Source organism: Vicia villosa, linkage group LG2 (genome assembly GCF_029867415.1).
Source record: "Vicia villosa cultivar HV-30 ecotype Madison, WI linkage group LG2, Vvil1.0, whole genome shotgun sequence".
Taxonomy (NCBI): Eukaryota; Viridiplantae; Streptophyta; class Magnoliopsida; order Fabales; family Fabaceae; genus Vicia; species Vicia villosa.
Window position 1 is genome coordinate 216,482,368 of NC_081181.1, and position 24,222 is coordinate 216,506,589.

Here is a 24,222-nt window from a genome sequence, read left to right on the forward strand (position 1 = left end):
TTTATAGATTATGATATAATAAAATATATTACCAATAATGATATTAAATTAAGTAAACAATTGACCCCAAAAATTACCACAATCCTCCCATCTTTCCCTCAAACACATCTAAAAAACCGAACAAAAACAACTTTGCTTGAGCAAAGCATTATACATATCTCGATCATTAAACATCTTTTGGCTTTAGTAAGGTCCATAATTGATCTCCCCTGTGGGAAATTGTAGGGTTAATAACATCCTTTTCAAGTTCTCTATAGTCAGAATCCAGGAATCTAGCTGCACTTGGTGCTGTCTGAATTTAAGTCAAACCACCTCTGTAATACTGAATGTGTATCTCTTGAACTTAAAATTGAATCCCTTCAGACATTGTCAGGTGTAAGGTCAGTATGCTTTACCTCTATCTCAGTCACGGGTTGTCCTTCAAATCATCCTTCAAATCATTCGATTCCTCATTTTGAACAAGCTCTACTGCGGATGCTTTTGGGGATGCTGTCTTCTGAGGTGCTTTCTTCCAGAAACTTTTTGCATATAGGGAGCCGAAGACAATGACCTGACAACGTAATGGCGTTACAATGCTTAGCACTAAATTCATCAAGATAATGGTTGGTATCATTGGATCACACATTCAAGTGTAAGCTTTGATCAATAGACAGGGTTCGGTTTTAATTTTAATCAAATCAAGTGCAAGCAAGAATAAAGAAATGGTGTGATTTTAGAGTGCAAGTGCAACATAACTCAATTCACTATAACGTTCAAAAATGGTAAAAAACTTACTGCTCCAATCCACTGCTCCCAGCTAAGAGGATGGGAAAACCACACACACGACAGCATAATGCTCACCAACTGCAACATTTCGAATAAAAAATTACAAACATTGAAATAGTACACAATTATAGGGAAAATGATAGTTACGTTTACCTGTCTTGTGGTCATTATGGTAGCAAATGTCAGAGCACCAAAAGTGCGAATTGTGTAGGAAATGAAAAATTGGCTAATTGTTGCAACCTGTGTAACCCAATAATAAAACAAACTTCAACGAAGTAAATAGCAAAAAGGGAAATATTCTTGTTTTTGTTTTTGAAGCCAAAAAAGAAGAAAATTATTTTATTTAGGGATATTGCTATAGGTTTAAAAAAAATATCTTAAAACAAACAGAAAATGAGAATGCAATATAAAATTAAAACAGATGTCATTTACTTACAGTCGAAAGTAATGCTATGTCAAAGAAACAATCATGATGCCGATATACAAACTCTACTGCTAGTATCATGTGTCCTTGTACAATAAGACCTTCAAAAAAAATATCAAATATCACTAGATTAGCCTTGAAGCTTGAAGAGAAACAAAGCTAAACCAAAATATATGAGAACCCACATTTCAGAAAGAAAAAATTACTATTTGAATTGAATAAGTCTAGATAGTTTATAAAACTAAGAATATTGGTTGTCACAATAGTTACTGGTTAGTAGTTCTTTAGCAGTTGGGACTGGGGGGAGTTTTCTTTGGTGAACTTCAAGCATGTAGAAGAAGAGAAAGAAAGGATAAAAAAATAAAAGAAACAACATTGCCAAGATTGCCAGGGTCAAACATTATTGTATTTAATAACTTCTAGTCTTCAGTTGCAAGTTATATACTGTAGTTTGAGCAGACCATCCAAGACTTTTAGAATTTTTTATCCATCGCAAACATTGTTTGCCCTGAAGTATAACTACAGCAAATGAATCGTTACTTTACCGAGTAAGACATTTTTAAACTCAAAAAAGCTAGGAGGATAGGATGCAATGTTTTGAAAATACCCACTAGAAATGGGTTACAATATAACTGAATGAGACTGGTGGCATAAGGGGAGTGGGCCGGAATTGATCAGGAATCAGAGGGAGTTTATTAGAGGGCGTAACAGACTTGGAGAATGGAGGGGGCATCTTGTAATTGAGGAAATTGGTGTGTGGCGGTTACCGAGAAGAGAGGTTGGATCTCTCAGGCCAGGATAGCTTTCTTTCATGTCTATCCATCTTTTGAGGAGCTTGCTCCAATTTAGTCACAGTTTCATTTTCTTTAGTTTCATTTCATTTGGGTTGGACCTAATTCATTCTTATAAAACCAACTTGTAAGACGAGGGTTGCCCTCCATTTATAAACACATGTTCAAGCCATATCTTATCTAATGTGGGAGTCTTAACACATCCATCACGCTCTGGACTAGACATATGGAGCATGAACCGAGTGGTTTGATAGCAGTAACCTACTAGAAGGTGGCCCAACTAAATGAATCTTGGATAGACTCTAATACCTTATTAAAATTCGGATTTGGCCTAATCAACTTTACAAAACCAACTTATAAGTTGAAAACTGCCTCCACTTATAAACACATTTTAATACCAAATCTCATCCAATGTAGGACTCCTATCAGATATGAATGAAAATTTGACAAAATATAATGTTCAATACAAAAATTCACTGAATTTCTTAAACCAACCTGTCAGACTAAGAATACAAGAACACAATGTTGTATAAAATATCTGATTATGTATCTCCATGTCATAGCCTCTAAACATCTTATCTTGGAATGTGCTTGTAAAGCCATCAAACCTATAACGCAAAAAAAAAACCGATACAATGGAGGACTTGCTTATGAACCATATAAATTCTTAAAATAAGTTGAAATAAGCATGCATTCAAGAACCTGGAAGAAAGTTCAAAATGCAGATTACTATAAAAGGCGGTTTTAAGTTTTAACAATAAAATGCAGCTTCAAATGACCTGTACGGCTGTACAGCTCAAACCAACAAATACAGTTCACAATGACTATATTTGCCCATAATAACTTTACACTTTTTAAGATGGAGAAGTAAAAATTATACACAGGAACTTATTCAAAGTTTTATGGCGACAATGTACTTTCATTATTTTTTGCCAGCAGAGAAAACAGATACACAAATAAAATATCTTCAGTGTACACAATGAATGAAGGTAGAATTAATTTTTGGACTTTTTTCCCATACAGTATATAATAATACATAAAATAACTAATTATAGGAATAGATTTTAAGTTTAGCAGTGATACCCAAGATAGCCACCCATTAGAAGAACGCCCCAAACTGTATTTTCCCTTCCTCTGCTGTATGGACTTAGGTCTGTTCCTGCCTACAATAAAAGCACAATAATTTCTTTAGCTCATTAAAGAATGTTGCCAGCATATTAGGTGATTATGCATCAGTGACTATATAATTAATCAAGACTCGATAGTAAGAAAGAAATACTTCCTCCATCCCTAATTATAAGCTCCCATTGCAAATTTCACATATATTAAAAAAAGTTGGTAGTGTAGTTAATGTGGCCATTTTGTGTGAGAATATTACTAAATTATCTTTTGTGTTTAAATGAATTTAGTATCAACTTTCAATATTCTAAGACAAATTAGTATTATTGATGAGGGTTATATCTTGGGAAATTTTAATAATAATAAAGACATCTAGAATTTGAAAGGAGTTTTATAATTAGAAGCAATTTTTTTCATTTCTAATGGGTGTTTGTGAGTAGCAAACCAAGAAATGGTCCTCTCTCCTTCTAGTCCTAATTTATGAATAGTAAACCAAGGTTGTTTTTTTTGCATATGCAAATGTTAGTATATTAGTAGTTGTTATATTGGTATTTTCTCCTTCACCAAGAGTTTGATCCCCAGTCATTTAACTTTTTCAACTCTTTTAACCCTTAGCTCAAACTAGTTGAGGTACCCAAAGCCCCAACAAAAATTGAAGTTAGGAAGTGAATAGTGCTTGAAATATTAACAGTAGGAACAGCCATTGTTCATGAGCCCTCCATAGTTGCATTTTTGCATGATACTTATTCTGTTAGATTTCAACGTAGGGGATGGAAACTGTATGCAATGCAATATCTGTTGATGGCTACTTTTATAATAACTGATCATCAACCATAGTGGGTCTTCCTTATTGGGATCAGAAATCCAAATCCCTTTCAACAAGAATAGACCAATGATTGCAATCCCCATTCGTTGCTTGAGTCACTCGGCTATTGTGGTAGTGCTATTATGACATCAATGGTGCCAGTCCTTCAGCACCTATTGCTGGCCCTCTTGCTATCACGAGTGAGGGAGAGTTAAAACTTTTCTTGTTTCTGATATTAAACTACCGAACACTTAATTTCATGAAAATATTTTCCTTTTAAATCGTAACCTTTGTTACCTCAGCCACATAGACACGTATAGACAGAATGATAGTAAAGCAGCAGAAAATTATTAGGATCAAAGGTCCAACAATTACCGGATATAGGATAAATACTGAGCAGCCGAGGGTAACTAAAAAAGCCAACAAATAGTCAGGTCCCTTGTACCTCTTCTGCATGATAATTGTACCCCAGACCTGCATAAGATACAAAAGACAGAATACATATTAAAGGTATATAGGTCAATCTTTACAAAAACATGGAACAAGTTCAAGGAATTTTACATATGATGTAAGAGAGACAAATTAAGATCTACACCGACTTCACTATGAAAAAACTCTACTACTGTAGAATTCATAAGAAAAAATGGGAAGTCCTTGAAATAAATGTTCAAACCAAAAATATAAGTTATACTACAATCTGTATATAAAATATCCTTTTACATTAATAAACAACTTGTAAGACAAGTAAAATATCCTCTATAATTCTTGAAACATGTTCAGTAATCTCTTAGACATCTTTACAACCCCCACACCACAACTCTCTGCCAGTCTGCCTCACCAAATTCTCTCTTTCATGGATAGACTGCATCAACTTTGAAAAAAAATGAATCGATCAATTTTATTTATCGTATATAGCATCAAAGTCTAGAATCTGGAGCCTACATGATTCTTTCATGTCATGGAGAATTTATATTGTGCGAATATTCAATGTTTAGAAATATTCCTCCCTCCCTCGTTTAATCTGTGAGGGAGATCAGGCCAAGTATTCGACACCAATTCAAGAACTATTTTCAAGCAATTTTTTGAGATCATTGAATGATTGCACGATTGTGACTGATGTAAAAAAAATCATTCAAGTATCTACTTAACACTTTTTAGCCTTCATGAATTTGCCCTTTCCCCATATATTTAGCCCAGAAAGGGCACAATAATAGCAGAAGTTACACAAAATTGAGGACGCACACGTATACGAAGACAGCATGAACATTCGATTTTCAATTATTATTATTCTTCGTCAACAGAAGCAGTAGTGACTGGGAAAGTGAAAAAATAAGCTACAGATCAATGGAACAAGATAAATAAAAGAGAAGGGGTAATGTATATTGAAATTACTCAGTCATCAACATAAACAAAATTTAAATAACTGGGAGCAGCATGAAAGGTTGACCTACCATAACTGGTATCATTTTTGCACACTTCGCAAGAGTCTGAACAGGAAAACTGACATATTTGAGGGCCTGGAGTAATAAAAATGGTCATTTCAGTATATATGGATGCAAGTTATATCCATTAATGTTACCAATTTCTTATAAATTAACAGGCACACAAAACTATGTCTCATACCTCATACTGACAAGTTGTGGTTAGTATGTTTGATACTGACACAAGGGAATACTTGTAAATGGGAGCCACTGGATCTAATGCTTTTTTACTTGCCTATAACAAATATTGAAAATTATGATTAAATGGAGCCACAACAAATTTGTGTCCCAATTCAAATACCGTAAAATGTGTAAACTACTTGTAAAGATTTGAGTATTTTAGCATGCGTATAATGTATATACTTGCCAGCAAAGAACCCGCAGAAACAGCAGACGTCATGATCCGGTTGCAGAAAACAAGAAAGAGTGAATACTTGAAATACTCCTTTTCTGCTCCATATGGTATTCTCATAATCTTTTCCTGCAAGAACAAATATCTATAACTCACTAAACAAATCTTGTTTTCTTTTCTAAAAAAAGCTATAAAATGTTTATAAAAACGAATTAAGTGCGATTAAAATGTTATATGACCATCTATCATGTCATTCTTTCAATTTTTTTAAAAAATATCTCAAATATATAAAAAAATGTATACTTAATCCTCCAAAACCCTAAATTAAAACATATTATAAAGTAATTTTGTATCAGTCTATTAATTGTTAAGAGTTTCTGACAATATATTTATAAGTAGAGGCAATCATCGTAACCTACCAAGTAGATTATCCCTCGCCTCCATTCTCCTCAAACCTGACACACCCTTAGGTGCCCACCCCAAATTCTAAAAATAATATTATATACTCCGGCCATTATTATAAGCAAAGATTCTCTTTTTAAGCTCATTGAACAATGAATGTATCCAGTGTACATAAAAAACAAGATATGTTCATTATTCAATGAATCTAAAAGTGAATATTTGCTTATCATAATGGTCAGAGGGAGTAGCTATGAAGCACAGACACCGGAAACACCACACCGACACTGACACGTCGACATTGAAAAAATAATAAATTAAACGTCATCACAAGTGAGCATAAAATTATAGAGCTAACTAAGCATGAAATTAGGGAATAGTTAAACCAAGGGTATCACTACCAATTTACCAACCAATCATTTTTGTTGCTAATGCTACTCATGATTTTATAATAAACTAAACGATAAACAAAGATTAGCCACTAATAATACTGTTTTTGTGTAACAGAAACCAATTAATTTAACAGTAATAACAGTTAGCACATTCAAATTAATAATATACATTAATTAACATACATTAGTGCGATAATTAAGGTGAGAATTAGATTGAAGAACAAACGGAGATCGCAAAACGAATAACAAAAAAAAAACCTGTAAGATGCCATAGGTAACGAGCGTAAGCATGATTCCGGAAACAGCGAAAATGCCTTTCCATAAATTATCTCTGAAGCTAACAGTGGTGGAAGAAGATGGTGATTCCGCCATAGGTGGAACTCGAAGAACATAAACGGCGTCGGATTGATGGATTGAGTGTAGCGACTGTGGGACCCACTCTTAGACCAAGTTTTGTGTGTTTGTGTATTTCTGTTATGTTAAAAAGGGAAAGAGAGGAAGAGTGAGTTCACCACCTCATTATCATGCGCATGGCTTTCTACGCCATCTTAGATTTTAACTCATATATTTGTATTCTACATGACTATTAATGAAAATATTAATTACTTTAATTTCATAATATAGTAAAAACTCTTTAAATTAATAATGTCAGGATCGGAGAAATTTATTAATTTAGAGAGTTATTAATTTATCGATAAATTAATAATTATTAATTTAAAGAGTTTTTAAATAATTATACTGTACATGTCAAACAAAAAGGCAAATTAGTCTATGCCTCTTAGAATTATGTTGCAACGAACCTTGAGACTCAAGGTAAATTAGTAACTACTGTGTTCATATGCATTGGAAATAAATAATGACTTTTGAAGTATAATAAATGTAAACAAGAGGAACAAATGTGTTCAATGTATTCTTAAAGGAAAACAAACAACTATTGAATCATATTTCAATATAGTGTAATATATTTTTTCCAGTTTCTAAGAATTATTAATTTATGATTTTCTTCGGACCGAAAATTATAAAGGGATCTCCCAAAAAATTATTATTTTATTATTTTATCGAGTTTTTCAATTTTTTACATTGGCCCGAGTCGGGACTGGACAAATTTATTATTTTAGAGAGTTTATTAATTTACCGAGTATTAATATAAAGAGAAAAAGGTGGAATGAAATGACATTTTATATGTATTAATTACAATTAATTAATATACATTTGTGCGAAAATCATGGTGAAAATTAGATTGAAGAATAAACCTTAGATCGCAAAACGATTAATAAAAAAAATGAAAAAACCTGTAGGAGGCCATAGGTAACGAGCGTAAGCATGAGGGGTGACTTGGAGACTACTAATGCATCATTTCGTCTATAAAGTCTTATGATTGTTTGTTTTGTAGATTGATCGTCTGTTAATTAATTGCATTATCTATCTCTGAGATATCTCGCCTGATGCGGGAAAATGGAGGAAGTTATGTGTCTTTGGCCTTTAACAGTGTGGAAGAAGTCATGGGAAATTTAACCACGATATCCTAAATAATATGGGATTAACTATCCACTCACACGTTCACTCAAAAGTGGTTGCTATTCTCAAGAAGTTTGGGATCCTTGCACAATATTGCTATAAATATCTCAACCATGAAGTTGAGAAGGACAATCACATATTCATGTAAATACTAGAGACTCAGATCTTCTCACCTCCTTACGTGTGTTAGCTCTAAACCCTACAAAATACTCTAAAGCCTCTGACAGCCCTTAATCATTAAGGGTTGTCGCGTATTGTGCTTTTAGCAAGTACAATTAGCGCCCACCGTGGGGGCCCGATAAAACTGACTTGGGTCACACTCATTGTTGTTTTCCCCATCTTCTCACGAGGAATTTTAAGCAAAACTCTTATATCAATGTTAACAATGTTGCAAGGGAGTTTCGTCGATGGGGGAGAATTTAGTTCCTCTCGAAGAAAGTAGGCTAGACAGGTTTTAGCAGCAAACATTGTACTTGCCAACACTACCAAAACCTAGGGAGAAAGTGAGAATCCATAACCACTTTCTCGAATGAAGATGTTATTGGTGTTCTTCTCCGCAACAATGATCTCGTGGTTATCATAGATCAGTATGATAATTGGGATGTGAAGTGAGTGATGATCGACCTTATTAGCACAACAAATATCTTATTTTGGAGTGCTTTCCAAAGGCTCCGCCTCGACCCAGACAACATCGGAGCATTCCAAGTGAACAAGTACAGGTAAAGGTCCACATAACATTCAGAATAATGTTTGATCCAGAGGCAAGCACCAAATTAATTAAAGTGAAGTATCTTGTGGTGGACGATTTGTCTCCCTACAACATTATTCTCGGAAAAATGCTCTCAACTTATTAGGGACCCAATGTAGCGGGTTGGGACCCTAGATTAGGGACCTAAAACGAAAGTCTCACTTCAACAAAAAATCTAAAAGAAGTCTATATTGGGCCCTTGAACCACTAAGTCACCAGGTTGGGTACCTCTTTACCTGAATCTAAAGAAGGGGTGTTAGTCGCCTTACTCGTAAGGAACATTGATTTGTTTGCCTGAGAACCCTTGGATATGCTAGGAATAGATACCAGAGTGGGGTGTCATAGGCTCGTCATTGATCCCACTGTGAAACTAGTGTCTCAAAGGAAACACAAGGTTGACAAAGAGAAAAGAGAAATTACTGATAAGGAAGTGCAAAAGCTGACAAATGTCGATTTCATAATAGAGGTAAAATACCTATCTTGGTTAGCTAATATGTTATTGGTAAGGAAAGAATCAAACAAATGGCGCATGTGCATCAATTTCACTGTCCTTAACGCTGCATGTCCGAAATTTTTATATCCATTACCCAACATATATCGCCTAATTGATGGTGTTTTAGGCTAAAAAGCATTGAGTTTCATGGACTTCTACTTAAGATAGAATCATATTAAGATGCATCTCACGTATGCACCCAATACAACATTTATTTCCAATCATGACAATATTTATTACATCATGCCCTTTAGACTTAAGAATGAAGGCACTGCCTACCTAAGACCCATGGACACGATGTTCTCTAAGCAGATAGCGCACAACTTAGAAGTGTACATTGACGATATGATAGTGAAGACTTAAAAATAGAAAATTCATGATAACCCACATTTCATAAGTTATTATAAGTCATGATTAGTTGTCTTAGCTTGTTGATTTGTTAGTTGTTAGTTTAATTTATTGCGTTTTTGTTATTTATATAGTAATTTACACATAGCACAATAGGTGCTCTCTTTTATAGTTTTTATATGTTTATTTCTTGTTGCAAGGTTAATTATGATGAGTTGAGGCAAGACAGTCAGTGACAACAACTGGGAGTAAAAAAGAAAGCTTAAAGCTAGAAATATCTAAGAGAAATAGAGATACAATTAATTGGATTCCTAGGGCATTCATGATAACCCACATTTCATAAGTTATTATAAGTCATGATTAGTTGTCTTAGCTTGTTGATTTGTTAGTTGTTAGTTTAATTTATTGCGTTTTTGTTATTTATATAGTAATTTACACATAGCACAATAGGTGCTCTCTTTTATAGTTTTTATATGTTTATTTCTTGTTGCAAGGTTAATTATGATGAGTTGAGGCAAGACAGTCAGTGACAACAACTGGGAGTAAAAAAGAAAGCTTAAAGCTAGAAATAGCTAAGAGAAATAGAGATACAATTAATTGGATTCCTAGGGCATGCATTGAAGAAATCTGAATTGGAGGAATGCTTGAAGTTGCATTAGAAGAGTATTTGAATTGAATGTCTAAGATCAATTGCACTAGAGGATAAAAGGTAGTACATAATTGTGAGATATTGGATCGAACTCTAGTATGGTCGAAGGGTAGCTTCTTGGTTCGACAGTTCGACAGGGTTAAGCATGACGTCGAAGGTTGCTCACATGCTGGTGTCGAAGTGTGCATGCTGTAGTCGAAGATGGGTCGAGCATGCAGGTGTCGAAGATGCTAGGGTTGTTAGCATGTTAAATTAGGTTTTAGTGTTTAAACCCTAATTTGTTAAGTTAGCTTGTTTATTAAGTTGGCTTGTGTAATGGGCCTTGCTGAAAAAGCCTTTTAGTTAGTATGTTAGGTTTTATTATAAATAGCATACTAGTCTCTCATCATTGCTAAGCTGCAAATCCTAATTTAGGGTGAGAGAGGTTATTTGTTATTCTTGTAAACTTGTAATCTTGTTTTAAGAGAAAGTGAAAGAAAAGCAGTTATAACCAATTCTTGTGTTCCTCTTCTTCCTTGTCCTTTATTCTTCCCTTGGATTATACTTTGTTCTTGGTATTGAATTCACAACAAATTGGTGCGGTGAGCGTGGAGAAGATGCCTTCAACAAAGTATGAGATTGAAAAGTTCACCGGAGTGAATGATTTCGGTCTGTGGCGCTTGAAGATGAAAGCTCTACTGGTTCAGCAGGGTTGTTTGGAAGCGTTGAAGGGAGAGGCAGCCATGAATGCAGAATTGACGGCAGCGGAGAAGACGAATATGATCGAGAAAGCACACAGCGCAATTTTGCTGAGCCTTGGTGATAAGGTTCTCCGGCAGGTATCAAAGGAGACGACGGCATCAGGGTTATGGGTGAAACTTGAAAGTTTGTATATGACCAAATCGCTGGTAAATCGACTCTACCTGAAGCAAGCTTTGTATTCATTCAAGATGATTGAAGACAAAGTATTGGCTGAGCAGTTGGATATGTTCAACAAGCTGATTCTTGATCTTGAAAATATTGATGTGAAGATCGATGATGAAGATCAAGCGCTGTTACTATTGTGTTCTTTGCCTCGATCACATGCTCACTTCAAAGAAACTCTCTTGTATGGAAGGGAGTCCCTGACGTTTGAAGAAGTTCAATCAGCCTTGTACTCTAAGGACTTGAATGAACGAAAGGAGCATAAACCTTCGACTGTTGGCGAAGGTTTGGCCGTTAAAGGAAAACTCTTACGAAAGGATGGTAAGTTCGACAAGAAGAAAGGCAAAAGCCAGTCGAAGACTTACAGTGGCGAAGCATCTGGCATTCGATGCTACCATTGTAAGAAGGAGGGTCACACAAGAAAGGTGTGCCCTGAACGCTTGAAATATCATGGAGGTAAGGATAATGGCAACGCTGCCATTGTTCAAGATGATTTCGAATCATCTGATGTTCTTGTGGTTTCAAGCAGTGACTCTAAGAAGGAGTGGATTATGGATTCAGGTTGCACTTGGCACATGACTCCAAACAAAGACTTGTTCGAGGAATTATGTGATCAAGATGGTGGATCAGTATTGCTGGGAAACAACAAGGCTTGCAAGATTGCAGGTGTTGGATCTGTGAGATTCAAGCTCCATGATGAGTCAATAAGGTTGTTGACTGAAGTCAGGTATGTTCCTGATTTGAAGAGAAATCTGCTTTCTCTTGGTGAATTCAACAAGAAAGGATATGTTTTCCAAGGAGAGAAAAGTATCCTAAGAGTCATGAAGGGTTCGAAGGAAGTCTTGAGAGGCGTGAAGAAACAAGGCTTGTATACCCTTGAGGCTGAAGTTGTAAGTGGTTCGACAAATGTTGCATCCACGAAACCTTTGTCGAAAACAGAAATCTGGCACATGAGATTGGGCCATGTCAGTGAAAGGGGTCTAGTCGAATTAGGGAAACAAAATCTGCTTGGTGGAGACAAAGTCGAAAAGCTGAAGTTTTGTGAACCCTGTGTACTTGGAAAATCTTGCAGAGTGAAGTTCAACAAAGGCAAACAAAGAACACATGGATCCCTTGATTACATCCATGCTGATCTTTGGGGGCCTGCAAGGTGTCCATCACATTCAGGAGCAAGGTATTTTCTATCCATAGTAGATGATTATTCCAGAAAATTATGGGTATTCATCCAGAAGACTAAGGATGAAACTTTTGAGAATTTCAAAAGTTGGAAGACTCTGGTTGAAAATCAGACTGGCAGGAAGGTCAAGAGGTTGAGAACCGACAATGGCCTTGAATTTTGCAATGAGGCATTCGACAGTTTTTGTGCTGCCTTTGGTATTGCAAGGCACAGAACTACTGCAGGTACTCCACAGCAAAATGGTTTGGCTGAAAGATTTAATCGAACTATTTTGGAGAGAGTCAGATGCATGTTGACTAGTGCGGGGTTAAAGAAGGTGTTCTGGGCTGAGGCTGTTTCGACAGCAACATATCTGATAAACAGATGTCCTTCGACAGCGTTAGATATGAAGACACCTGAAGAAGTTTGGTCGGGACATCCACCAGATCTCGACAAACTGAGAGTATTTGGCTGTGTAGCCTATGCTCACATTAGGCAAGACAAGGTCGAACCTAGAGCTCTGAAATGCATGTTCATGGGATACCCTGAAGGAGTCAAAGCTTATAGGCTATGGTGCCTAGAGTCAGGTCACAGGAGGTGTATCACCAGTCGAGATGTAGTTTTCAATGAAGCTGAAATGACTTTTAAGAAAACTGATGATGTTGGTCGAAGTACAGAAACATCTGACGAAGAGCTGGAACAGGTAGAGATTCCTGTTGAGGTGGAGCATGTTGATGCTGAATTGCATATCCCAGATGAAGTCGAAGAAGAAGCAGAAGATGCTGAAGTTGAGGAAACTGACGATGACTACCTATTGTCGAGAGATAGGTCGAGAAGAGTCATCAAGCCACCTCAGAGACTTGGATATGCAGATCTTATAGCTTATGCCTTAATATCTGCAAGTGAGGTTCTAGACGAAGAACCTAGAGACTATAAGGAAGTTATGAGGAGTCGAAATAAGACTGAATGGCTGAAGGCCATGGATGATGAGATGAAATCTCTTCATGATAATCATACTTGGGAACTGATCAAGAAACCTGTTGGGGCAAGGTTAGTCAGCTGTAAATGGATTTTCAAAGTTAAGGAAGGAATTGAAGGAGTGACGTCGAAAAGATACAAGGCAAGGTTAGTTGCAAGGGGTTTCACTCAGAAAGAAGGTGTCGACTTCAATGATGTGTTTTCTCCTGTTGTGAAGCATAGGTCCATTCGAATGTTGCTTACCATGGTGGCACAGTTCGATCTTGAACTGGAACAGATGGATGTGAAGACTGCGTTCTTGTATGGTGATTTAGATGAAACGATCCTGATGAGGCAACCTGAAGGGTATGTCGAAAAGGGGAAGGAAGATTATGTGTGCAAGTTAAAGAGATCTTTGTATGGGCTGAAACAATCTCCTCGACAGTGGAATAGGAGATTCGACAAGTTCATGGCACGCATAAGTTTCATTAGAAGTCAGTTCGACCACTGCGTTTACTTCAGATTTCGACCTGGTAATTCATTTGTTATTTTGTTGCTTTATGTGGATGATATTCTCATAGCAAGCAACAATGTTGAAGATGTGACGAGGGTGAAGGCTGAACTCAATAAGGAGTTCGATATGAAGGATCTGGGAGCTGCTTCCAGGATTCTTGGAATTGACATTCGAAGAGATAGAAAGAAGTCGAAGTTATGCCTATCTCAAGAGGCATATCTACGGAAGATTCTTGAAAAGTTTGGTATGTCAAATTCGAAGCCAGTTGTGACTCCAACAAACCCTCAATTCAAGCTGAGTATTGATCAGTGTCCCAGTACTGATGTCGAAAGAGCCTATATGAATAGCATCCCATATGCTAATATAGTCGGTTCTTTGATGTATGCTATGGTCTGTACTAGACCCGACATAGCATACGCAGTAAGTCTTGTAAGCAGGTACATGGCGAATCCTGGAAAGGCTCACTGGCAAGCATTGAAGTGGATTTTAAGGTACATAAATGGATCTCTGAACAGAGTTCTAATTTATGGTGGAGCCTTGGGTGAAGATAGTAAAGCAGTAATAGAAGGATATGTCGACTCTGATTATGCAGGTTGTATGGATTCCAGAAAATCTATTTCTGGATTTGTTTTCACTATGTTTGGCACTGCAATTAGTTGGAAAGCAACACTTCAGAAGGTTGTTGCTCTATCAACCACTGAAGCGGAGTATATTGCCCTAACTGAAGCTGTGAAAGAAGCATTGTGGCTTGAAGGTTTTGCAAAGGAGCTAAAACTTCAAGGTCGAGGTATCACTGTTAAATGTGATAGTCAAAGTGCAATACACCTGTCGAAGAATTCAGCCTATCATGAGCGAACTAAGCACATTGATGTGAGGCTGCATTTCGTCAGAGGAGTAATCGAGCGTGGAGAAGTCCAAGTGCTGAAGGTTTCGACTGAAGACAATGCTGCTGATATGATCACCAAGACATTGCCGAGTTGCAAGTTTTTCCACTGTATGCAGTTGATAAAGCTGCATGAAGAAAGCTAGTTTGTTCCTTGACGTTGTAGAGTTAGGTCCAAGGTGGAGATTTGTGAGATATTGGATCGAACTCTAGTATGGTCGAAGGGTAGCTTCTTGGTTCGACAGTTCGACAGGGTTAAGCATGACGTCGAAGGTTGCTCACATGCTGGTGTCGAAGTGTGCATGCTGTAGTCGAAGATGGGTCGAGCATGCAGGTGTCGAAGATGCTAGGGTTGTTAGCATGTTAAATTAGGTTTTAGTGTTTAAACCCTAATTTGTTAAGTTAGCTTGTTTATTAAGTTGGCTTGTGTAATGGGCCTTGCTGAAAAGCCTTTTAGTTAGTATGTTAGGTTTTATTATAAATAGCATACTAGTCTCTCATCATTGCTAAGCTGCAAATCCTAATTTAGGGTGAGAGAGGTTATTTGTTATTCTTGTAAACTTGTAATCTTGTTTTAAGAGAAAGTGAAAGAAAAGCAGTTATAACCAATTCTTGTGTTCCTCTTCTTCCTTGTCCTTTATTCTTCCCTTGGATTATACTTTGTTCTTGGTATTGAATTCACAACAATAATACACCCAGTGAGAGCGCGCCATGCAGAAAAAGACAAGCGCCGCCTACACATATGTTGTTACAGTCTGCCATGCTACACTTTGTCCCACACCAATGTCTGTACCTGATTCTGATTGTGTACAGAGGAGAAGGAAAATGAGGGAATTTGTTGTCTTTTAACCTTGGGTCTTATTTGATTTATTCTCAAGCCCATGATCCAATAAAATGGCAAAAACCCTAGTTTTTGCACCTATAAAAGCAACACTTGAAGATTCAGGAAAAAGTTTAGCATCTGTTAGAGAAATACACAGAAAATAACACCAGTGAAGGAAAAAGTTGAGTGAAAACATAGTGTATCTTCTTCTCACTACCCCATGAGCATTCTGTTGAATTGGGGCGACATAAGTAGTCACTTATTGATTATTTGTTGCAAGAAGAAAAAAAATTTGCTCTTAGGTTGTTTTTCTTTTTTTACTTTGTATTTAAGAATGTCTAGCTTAAGAACCAGCGTGATAGTCTGTACTCTGCTCATTATGAGCTAAAAACTTGTTTGTTAAGTCGTGAATAGTTGGTTTAATGTAGTATTTATATGAAGTGATGTGTTGTTTATGCCTTGGTTTTGTCATTTGTTAACTTGTTATAAATCTTTTTATTTGATTGATCAACTTGGAAATAGATAAAAGTTTGTTGTTGTGAGAGATCCAACGACAAACAGATTTCATGATAAAAATGGTTGTAAATGGTAGGATAGAGATATTCACTAGAATAGCTTGTTAGAGGTAACAAGCTACAACCATAAAGGTTTTTCAGAGTAAAAATACATGTTTTAGGGCTACAAGTAAGACTTAGAGATTTGTCCCCTTGAGAATGCCTTGCAACAAGTGGAGCACTTTTACTGTCCTTTTCTTATCTCGAGGGAGAAAATTCGTCTAAATCAAATGCTAAAAATTGGGGAGGGCGTCTCTTTGTTGGAGTAGCCATGCCGACCACTCTTTACTTTATGTATTGTATGCATAGTAATTTATAATGGAAGAATATACAAGTATATATTTTCTTTTCTGAATTGAGATGCTTATTTTTACCTGCGTGAGGTGTATCTATGTGATCTTGGGTGCAGAGCTCTAGATTCCATGCAAACTTACGAGATCTTGCATCGAAGTTTATTGGACTTAACTGGAGTTATTTTGGGTCAAGGGTCGGTTCCCCTTTCCTCTTTAAGGTGAAAACCTGGTTTGAGGTAGATGTGTGGTCAACCCACTGCGGCCTGTGAAGTGGCTATTTTCCAGGGGATGGGCCATTATATCCCATGGGGATTTGATTGATATATTTGCACGAGAAAAGCATAGATAGATATTTCTAGGGGATGGGCCATTATATCCCATAAACTTCTTAATGTGTGATTTGTGTTGTGGGGAATTAATTGTTATAGTTGCACGAGAAAAATTTTAGTGACACACCACTGAACTTCTTAGTGTGTGCTTTGGGAAATTGATTTTTGTAGTCGCACAAACAAAGCGTCTGCAAAAGCACCCCGAGATTTTTAGTACCGGGTCTCAATCCCATATATCATACCTTAGACTCACTGTTACTATGCACAATCACAAAGAAACAATATTTCAGAAATTATCATTTTCATTCATTATTGAGGAAGAACAACAACATCATTAACAAATTTCAATTAGATGATAGAAAATACTTTACCTTGTTGAATCTGGTTTTTCTTTCCGTCCTTTGAGAAATTGTGACGCTTCTGATAGAAATGAAAAGATTAACATCCTTTGCATCTATTTACTTTAGAATGTAGAGTTTTATTGGAAAGATAATGACTTTAGTAGAGTTTCTTTAGGTGTTAGAGCATAATCGTAATTATAATAGTTACAGTTAATAAAATGATTTGAATATTTAAAGTATTCAAAGTAGTTTGAATTCACAAAGCTAATGAAACGATAATTACAATTAGGGACGTAAAATTAACCCTCTAATAAGATTTTAGTTGGGTAATAATGTAATTATATAGGTAATTAGTTTTTATATATTGACAGTAAGATAACTCACATTTTCATGATCTAAATACCTAAGAAGCTTAATCTCACGCAAAGTACGCTTTGCATCCATGTGATTATCGAAAGCATTCATTATCTTCTTAACAACAACCAATTCATTCGTCTTTGTGTTCAACAACAAACTTCAAAAATCAAATAAAAATAACACTTCAGATTTCTCAATCACAAAAATCGATTCGGAAAAAGTAACAAAAAAACTGATCCAAATCCAAAAAAGAAGAAGAATACGAAGCAATACCAAAAGATTCCGTAAGCGCCGCAAGTGGAAAACCAAGATTGGAGCGAATCGAAAATGAAGCTGGTGGAAGAAGATGAAGAACGAAAAACTGAAGTTATGAACATTTAACATGGTTTGGATAGTTGATTTTGGTTTCCCAAAATTTTGCACATAAACTAAAGAAATTGATTGAAATATGAAACATTTGAATGAATAGAAAGCTGCAAATGCCATGAATATTTTGAAGATAGGTAAGAAGTAAGAACAATATAATGGACGACAAACTTTTAACTATGGCGAAGAGGAAGAATAATAACACCATTAACAAATTTCAATTAGATTATAGGAAATACTTTACCTTGCAAATGAGTGATAATTCAACACCTACTAAATAATAAATTATCTTGAGATAAGAATGAACTCGTTCTTCAATAATATTACAATGAAAAGATTGGAATATATATTAATATTTTAAATATTTCATCGTTGAAAGGGTCAATTTATGTATGTCTTTTTGTCTAGATCTAAGTGTCACTTTATCAAATGCAAATTAACATTTATGCATGTTTTGTTGCTTGGATCTAACTTATGGTGTCCCATAACATTAAAGACAAGTGCAAATTGCTAGCATGTTTAAATAATATTATTTGAAATAGTATTGAGATGAGATGTCAATCAATTATAATCAATAAAAAGATAAAGTTGATAATAATATAAAGTTTAAGATAGTTGTAAAAAAATTGAAATAGACATGATTTTGAGAATGATTTAGTCAAAATGAAAAAAAGTCACATGACTTCAATTGATATAATTCTTAGTTATAATGGGCAAGATGTAATATGATTTTGAGATAGATATGGTAAAAATCATAACAAAGCTAAATAATGATCTTGTGAAAGAAGATGAAGAACGAAAACTGAAGTTCTGAACAGTTAACATGGGTTGGATAGTTGATTTTGGTTTCCCAAAGTTCTGCACATAAACTAAAGAAATTGATTGAAATAACAATTGAATGAATAGAAAGCTGCAAATGCCATGAATATTTTGAAAATAGGTAAGAACAATGTAATGGCCGACAAACTTTTAACTATGGTGAAGAGGAAGAACAACAATGCCATTAACAAATTTCAATTAGATGATAGATTTACCTTGCTGAATCTGGTTTTTCTGTTTATCTCTTGAAAATTTGTGACGCTTTTGATAAAAATGAAAAGATTAACATCCCTTATATTTATTTGCTTTAGAATGTAGATAATTTTATTCCCTATCAAAAGATTAACATCCCTTATATTTATTTGCTTTAGAATGTAGATAGTTTTATTCGGAATATAATAACTTTAGTAGAATTTCTCTAAATATGAGAACATAGTAATTTATGGTTAATAAAATGATTTGAATATTCAAAGCATTCAAAAGTAATTTGAATTAGAAAGTTAATGAAACAGTACTTACAACTAGAGATATTAAATTAGCCTTCTAATAAGACTTTAGTTGGGTACTAATGTAATCATGCTAGTAATTAGTTTTTGTATAAAAAAGTGAACAAAAAGTTGATTAATTTAGTTTCATTTTTGAACTAAAGTAGTACTTACAGAATCACGAATCACGAATCTCAGTATTTCAAAAACTTGTCGTGAGTTAAGAAGCTTCCATTTCATATCAATGTCGTTTTCGAAGGCTAGGTACGTTATTGTCTCTCTATTCATTCCCAATTTTCAACTTCAAAACCCTAATAAATTCATTCCATGCTTCCTTTCAAGGCGTCTATACTCTCAATTCCATGACAATCTCGTTTCCTCATTCAATTTCATGCTCAATCAGAATCCTACTCCATCCATCATCGAATTTTCCAAGATTTTAGGTTCCCTTGTCAAAGCCAATCATTACTCCACTGTTGTTTCACTTCATCGAATGTTGGAATTCAACACCGGAATTAAGTCTAATTTAGTCACTTTAAACATCTTGATTAATTGCTTTTGTCAATTAGGTTATAACTCTCTTTCATTTTCTGTATTTGCAAACATTCTCAAGAAGGGTTATCAGCCAAGTGTTGTAACTTTGACTACACTCATGAAGGGTCACTGTCTCAAAGGAGAGCTCCATGAAGCATTGTGCTTTCATGACAAGGTGGTAGCACAGGGATTTCATTTGGACCAAGTTTGTTATGGGATATTGATTAATGGGTTATGCAAGGCTGGACAAACAAGAGCCGCCTTGCAATTACTAAGACGAGTTGATGGGAAGTTGGTTCGGCCTGACGCGGTAATGTACACTACAATCATTGATGGTATGTGTAAAGATAAACTCGTTAAGGAGGCTTTTGATTTATATTTTGAAATGCTTGCTAAGAGGATTTATCCTACTGTTGTCACTTATAATACTTTAATTTGCGGCTTATGCGTTATGGGTCAATTGAAAGATGCAATTGGTTTGTTCAATAAGATTATATTGGAAAACATGGACCCTGATGTGTATACCTTTAATATTTTGGTTGATGCGTTTTGTAAGGAAGGAAAGTTGAAAGAAGGTAAGGAAGTGTTAGCTGCGATGATGAAAAAGGGCGTCAAGCATGATGTTTTTACTTTTAACTCTTTAATGGATGGATATTGTTTGGTAAATGATGTATGGAAGGCCAATGATATATTCAACAGTTTGGCCCAAATGGGTGTGAATTCTAATGTTTACAGCTACACTGTCATGATTAATGGATTCTGTAAGATTAAAATGGTTGACGAAGCCATGAATCTCTTTCAAGAAATGCATCACAAAAATATTATTCCTAATACAATAACCTACAATTCTCTTATTGATGGTTTGTGCAAGATTGGGAGAATATCATATGCTTTAGAGCTTGTCAATGAGATGCAGGATAGATGTCAACCACCTAGTATAGTTACGTACAATTCTATATTGGATGCTTTATGCAAAAATAATCATCTTGACAAGGCAATTGCGTTTTTAACAAAAATTAAAGAGAAGGGTATTCAACTAGATATGGTCTCATATAATATTCTTATTAATGGACTATGCAAAGGTGGAAGACTAGAGGATGCACAAAAAGTTTTTGAAGATCTTTTGGTCAAAGGATACACTCTAGACGTCTATACTTATAACACTATGATAAATGGATTTTGCAACAAGGGCTTGTTTGATGAAGCATTGACCACACTGGCAAAAATGAAAAACAAGGGTTGTATTCCAGATCCTATAACTTACGAAATACTTATTGTTTCTCTCTTTGAAGAAAATGAAAATGACAAAGCAGAGAAACTTCTTAGAGAAATGATTACGAGAGGTCTACTGTAATGCCGAATATGTAAGATGCTTTTCTACCTATACATTGTTATTATTTTGAGTTTATGTTTCATTTTTATTTCATCATTTCATTTATGTAGCTGCTTCACCTAATTGGAAAAGGACTTTTGTTATTGTTGTTTCTTTTGATAAATGTATTTATACTTCACAGGCCGATAGATTGGTGAGTTCGAAATTGATAAAATTTGGTAGAATATTATACTTGTTGTCTTAGGAGTGTTGTTGGGTTGAGTTTGTAACTAAGGGCCTGTTTCGATCGACTTATTTAAGCTTATCTACTGCCATAAGTTTTGCGAGATTGTTTGAGAGAAATTATGAAAACAGTTTACGACATTTTTCATAAGCTTTTTCCAAGGAGGGGATATCTTCCCTAAGGAGTGTATGCACTAATGAGGAAACATAGGCTTTTGTATAGGATCCCATAGGTTATTTTTTTTCAACAGTTCTTTTGATCCCTTATCCATTAAATGCTGTACACCATTTAATTTTGATATAGGTTTAGAAGCATGTTGAAAATGAGGTTTGTCTGAATATTCCATTTTAATTTAAAATTTAAAATGTAGAAATATCATTTTTTGGATCCTAATAAAAAAGGTGATCTGGTATGGCTTGTTTCAAACGTTGTTTAAGTAATCAAAGGACAATTAACAATTCATCATTCTTTTTTCAGACACCATATTACTATTTATCATTAATGTCACATATGAATGCAACTAGAAAGAATGTTGTTGTATAGAGATAACTGTGTTTGCTGCAAATACAACAAGTGCGTAGTTTGATAGTCATACATAGAAACAAAATGGCTATAATTCCTTTTATAGAAACAAAATTAGGAATGTCAGTCTACTGGAGCAGAACATATTGCTTACCTCAAAAAATTGTTGTCAGAGTTATCATTTCCCCTTAGTTAATTGTTTGATTAAGTCTGACATTTTGCTCTGCAGATCTTCTTGATGCGTATGTTCAAGTTCATTAAGATGGCAAAAAACGTTTCTCTATCATCTGCTTCCTCATTGCTGCTAACCTGCCACATCATGAATGAATTCAAAGAATGAGAGATTTCAATTTTAAAAACTTACTGGTAATGTCACCTTACTTTACATTAGATTTGACATCCTTTACTAATCTTAATTTTCTTAGTTCTCACATCCGGTATACTTAAAGATGCTGAAAGAAAAAAAATAACAAACAATTCGAGGTTGTCACAGATCTTAGCAAAGTTTCTCATCAATACCTTTGATACATACCTTATCATCAGCCACTATCTTTTTCACAAGGGAACTTGATGTTCTAGTTTTTTGTGGTTTAATTCATGGGTTTTCAATGCAAGAAATATTTCAGGCTAATTCATGGGTTTTCATTGCAATTTCATGATTCAATATGTACTTAAGTTGTAAATACTATTTAGAAGTACACTAGTGGCACTAGAGCGCAAGGAAGCATGCAAAATCTGTTTTGCTGCATAATTTCTTGATCAATGATAATAATTGAAATTATTAAGAGGTAGTTTAGTTGAAGAATGGTTTGAAAAACATTGCACACAACATACACAAGCTTGAAACTCCAAAACCTTTGTAAACAACATACACAAGCTTGGAGTTTATTTGAAGCACGCTAAAAATGACTTAGTGTGTTTGTATGGCTAAATTAAAATGCTGCATAATGTGTAACAAAGGTCCCAGTACAGCTTCATAATCTACTTATTACACATCGGAGTGAAATATTGACTATTGGAATATGGTTTAGAATTTAGAACTTGCATGCTTGTAAGAAGCTTGATTAAAATTGCTGATTTTGATGTTTAATTAGATTCTTGGAAGATTTATTTGACACGATTAAAATTTTGCTTAAATGAAGTATGTCTTTTTGATACATGTGGTTTTAAGTCATAAACACAGTGTACATATGCATTCATTGCGCTTAAAATTGAAGTGCATGATAAGCTATTGAGTGTGATATTGAAGGTCGTGGATCGCAAGGGCGCATGGAAGATGCTATTTATCAGTTAACTCCGCATCAGCATCGTGGACAGGTGCTGTTCGCCCATCGAGATTATATTGGCATCAGTATTATGGACATGTGGTGTTTGCCCATCAAGATCATATTGGCATTGTGGCTTGCTTTGGTGGTATAGATATTTCAGTATGGCTATAAAATGATGGATGCATTGCTATGTATGTTTAGAAAAAAAGCAACATATGGTGAGGGGTAAGTGTAGCATAGTAGTAAAAGTGAAATTTAGTGAAAGAAGAATTGTGTATATTAGACTGAGAGTTCTTGGCTTATCTTGAGCCTGACTCATGTTTTATGAATGATTTTGCTTATTCAAAAAAGTAAAGACTAGTTCATCAGGGCAATTTATCATCTTTTCCTTTTAAAATCGCAAGTTAACTAGTATGGCCTAAACTTCCTCAAGTGCTTGTATAAAATGGTGACACTGTGCTAAGGCCTTTCACAAAAAGGGTGACACTATGAGATTGTGTCTGATATGTTATATAGGACCACCAGGCCAAAGAGATTATAATTTTCTTTTTTTAAATTTCTAGTCAAATGTAGATGTACTTTTCTAATACTTTGCTTCCATGTAATAACAGTTTGACATTTTTCTACTGTCAGAATGCATGTATTTTGCAGGAAAACTATTTTTAAAATACTCGTTGAGTCATAACATATTCCCATGTATTAAGCTAGCTGTTAAGAGTCCCACATTGGACAATATATGGCCTGGACATGTCCTTATAAGTGGGGGCAATCCTCACCCTATAAGCCGGTTTTGTAGGGTTGAGTTAGGCCTAACCACACTTCTTAACATGGTATCAGAGCCTCGTTTAAGATCCGGTGGGCCACCTTCTATGGTTTCCGCTATCGGGCCACCCGCCATTTATTTCCACGCTCCAGTTGTCTAGTCCTGGGCGTGAGGGGGTGTGTTAAGAGTCCCACATTGGACAATATATGGCCTGGACATGTCCTTATAAGTGAGGGCAATCCTCACCCTATAAGCCGGTTTTGTAGGGTTGAGTTAGGCCTAACCACACTTCTTAACACTAGCCATGAAAGATATAACTGCAATTAGTCACTATGAAAGATATAACTGCAATTAGTCACTGCAACAAAGTGAAGTAAGCCCGCCGATAAAGAGAACCATAACAAACAACAAAAATGATCAACATTATCATTAAGTCCAAATATTATCTCAGTTTAAAATGTAAGGTTGGACTAGTAGGGTAACAAAGTAGGACCCAAAAATTAATTAACCATAAC

At 35.3% G+C, this 24,222-nt stretch overlaps 2 protein-coding genes across 2 annotated transcripts; one reads left to right on the forward strand and one right to left on the reverse strand.

Annotated features, from left to right (window-relative positions):
• LOC131653878 (UDP-galactose/UDP-glucose transporter 5-like) lies at positions 1-7,085 on the reverse strand. The gene is made up of 11 exons (XM_058924202.1): positions 6,787-7,085; positions 5,753-5,866; positions 5,528-5,620; positions 5,356-5,421; positions 4,280-4,378; positions 3,064-3,143; positions 2,476-2,588; positions 1,202-1,290; positions 919-1,005; positions 775-843; positions 1-550 (listed from the first exon to the last, which is right to left on the reverse strand). The coding sequence occupies exons 1-11, from the start codon at positions 6,898-6,900 to the stop codon at positions 407-409; spliced, it is 1,068 nt and encodes a 355-aa protein (XP_058780185.1). The 5' UTR covers positions 6,901-7,085; the 3' UTR covers positions 1-406.
• Positions 7,086-19,180: 12,095 nt separating this feature from the next.
• Positions 19,181-22,723, forward strand: LOC131653879 (pentatricopeptide repeat-containing protein At1g12300, mitochondrial-like). Its single transcript, XM_058924203.1, has 3 exons — positions 19,181-19,328; positions 19,407-20,962; positions 21,906-22,723. Exons 1-2 carry the CDS (start codon positions 19,309-19,311, stop codon positions 20,950-20,952), a joined length of 1,566 nt encoding a protein of 521 aa, XP_058780186.1. The 5' UTR covers positions 19,181-19,308; the 3' UTR covers positions 20,953-20,962; positions 21,906-22,723.
• The last annotated feature ends 1,499 nt before the right edge of the window (positions 22,724-24,222 follow it).

Excerpts from the sequence above, each read along its gene's own strand:
- LOC131653878 (XM_058924202.1), bottom strand. The coding sequence starts at position 6,900 with ATGGCGGAATCACCATCTTCTTCCACCACTGTTAGCTTCAGAGATAAT. Across the intron at positions 4,379-5,355 it reads CAAAAATGATACCAGTTATG|GTCTGGGGTACAATTATCAT; the intron begins GTAGGTCAACCT and ends TATCTTATGCAG. Across the intron at positions 3,144-4,279 it reads CAGTATTTATCCTATATCCG|GCAGGAACAGACCTAAGTCC; the intron begins GTAATTGTTGGA and ends CTTTTATTGTAG.
- LOC131653879 (XM_058924203.1), top strand. The coding sequence starts at position 19,309 with ATGTCGTTTTCGAAGGCTAG. Across the intron at positions 19,329-19,406 it reads ATGTCGTTTTCGAAGGCTAG|GCGTCTATACTCTCAATTCC; the intron begins GTACGTTATTGT and ends CTTCCTTTCAAG.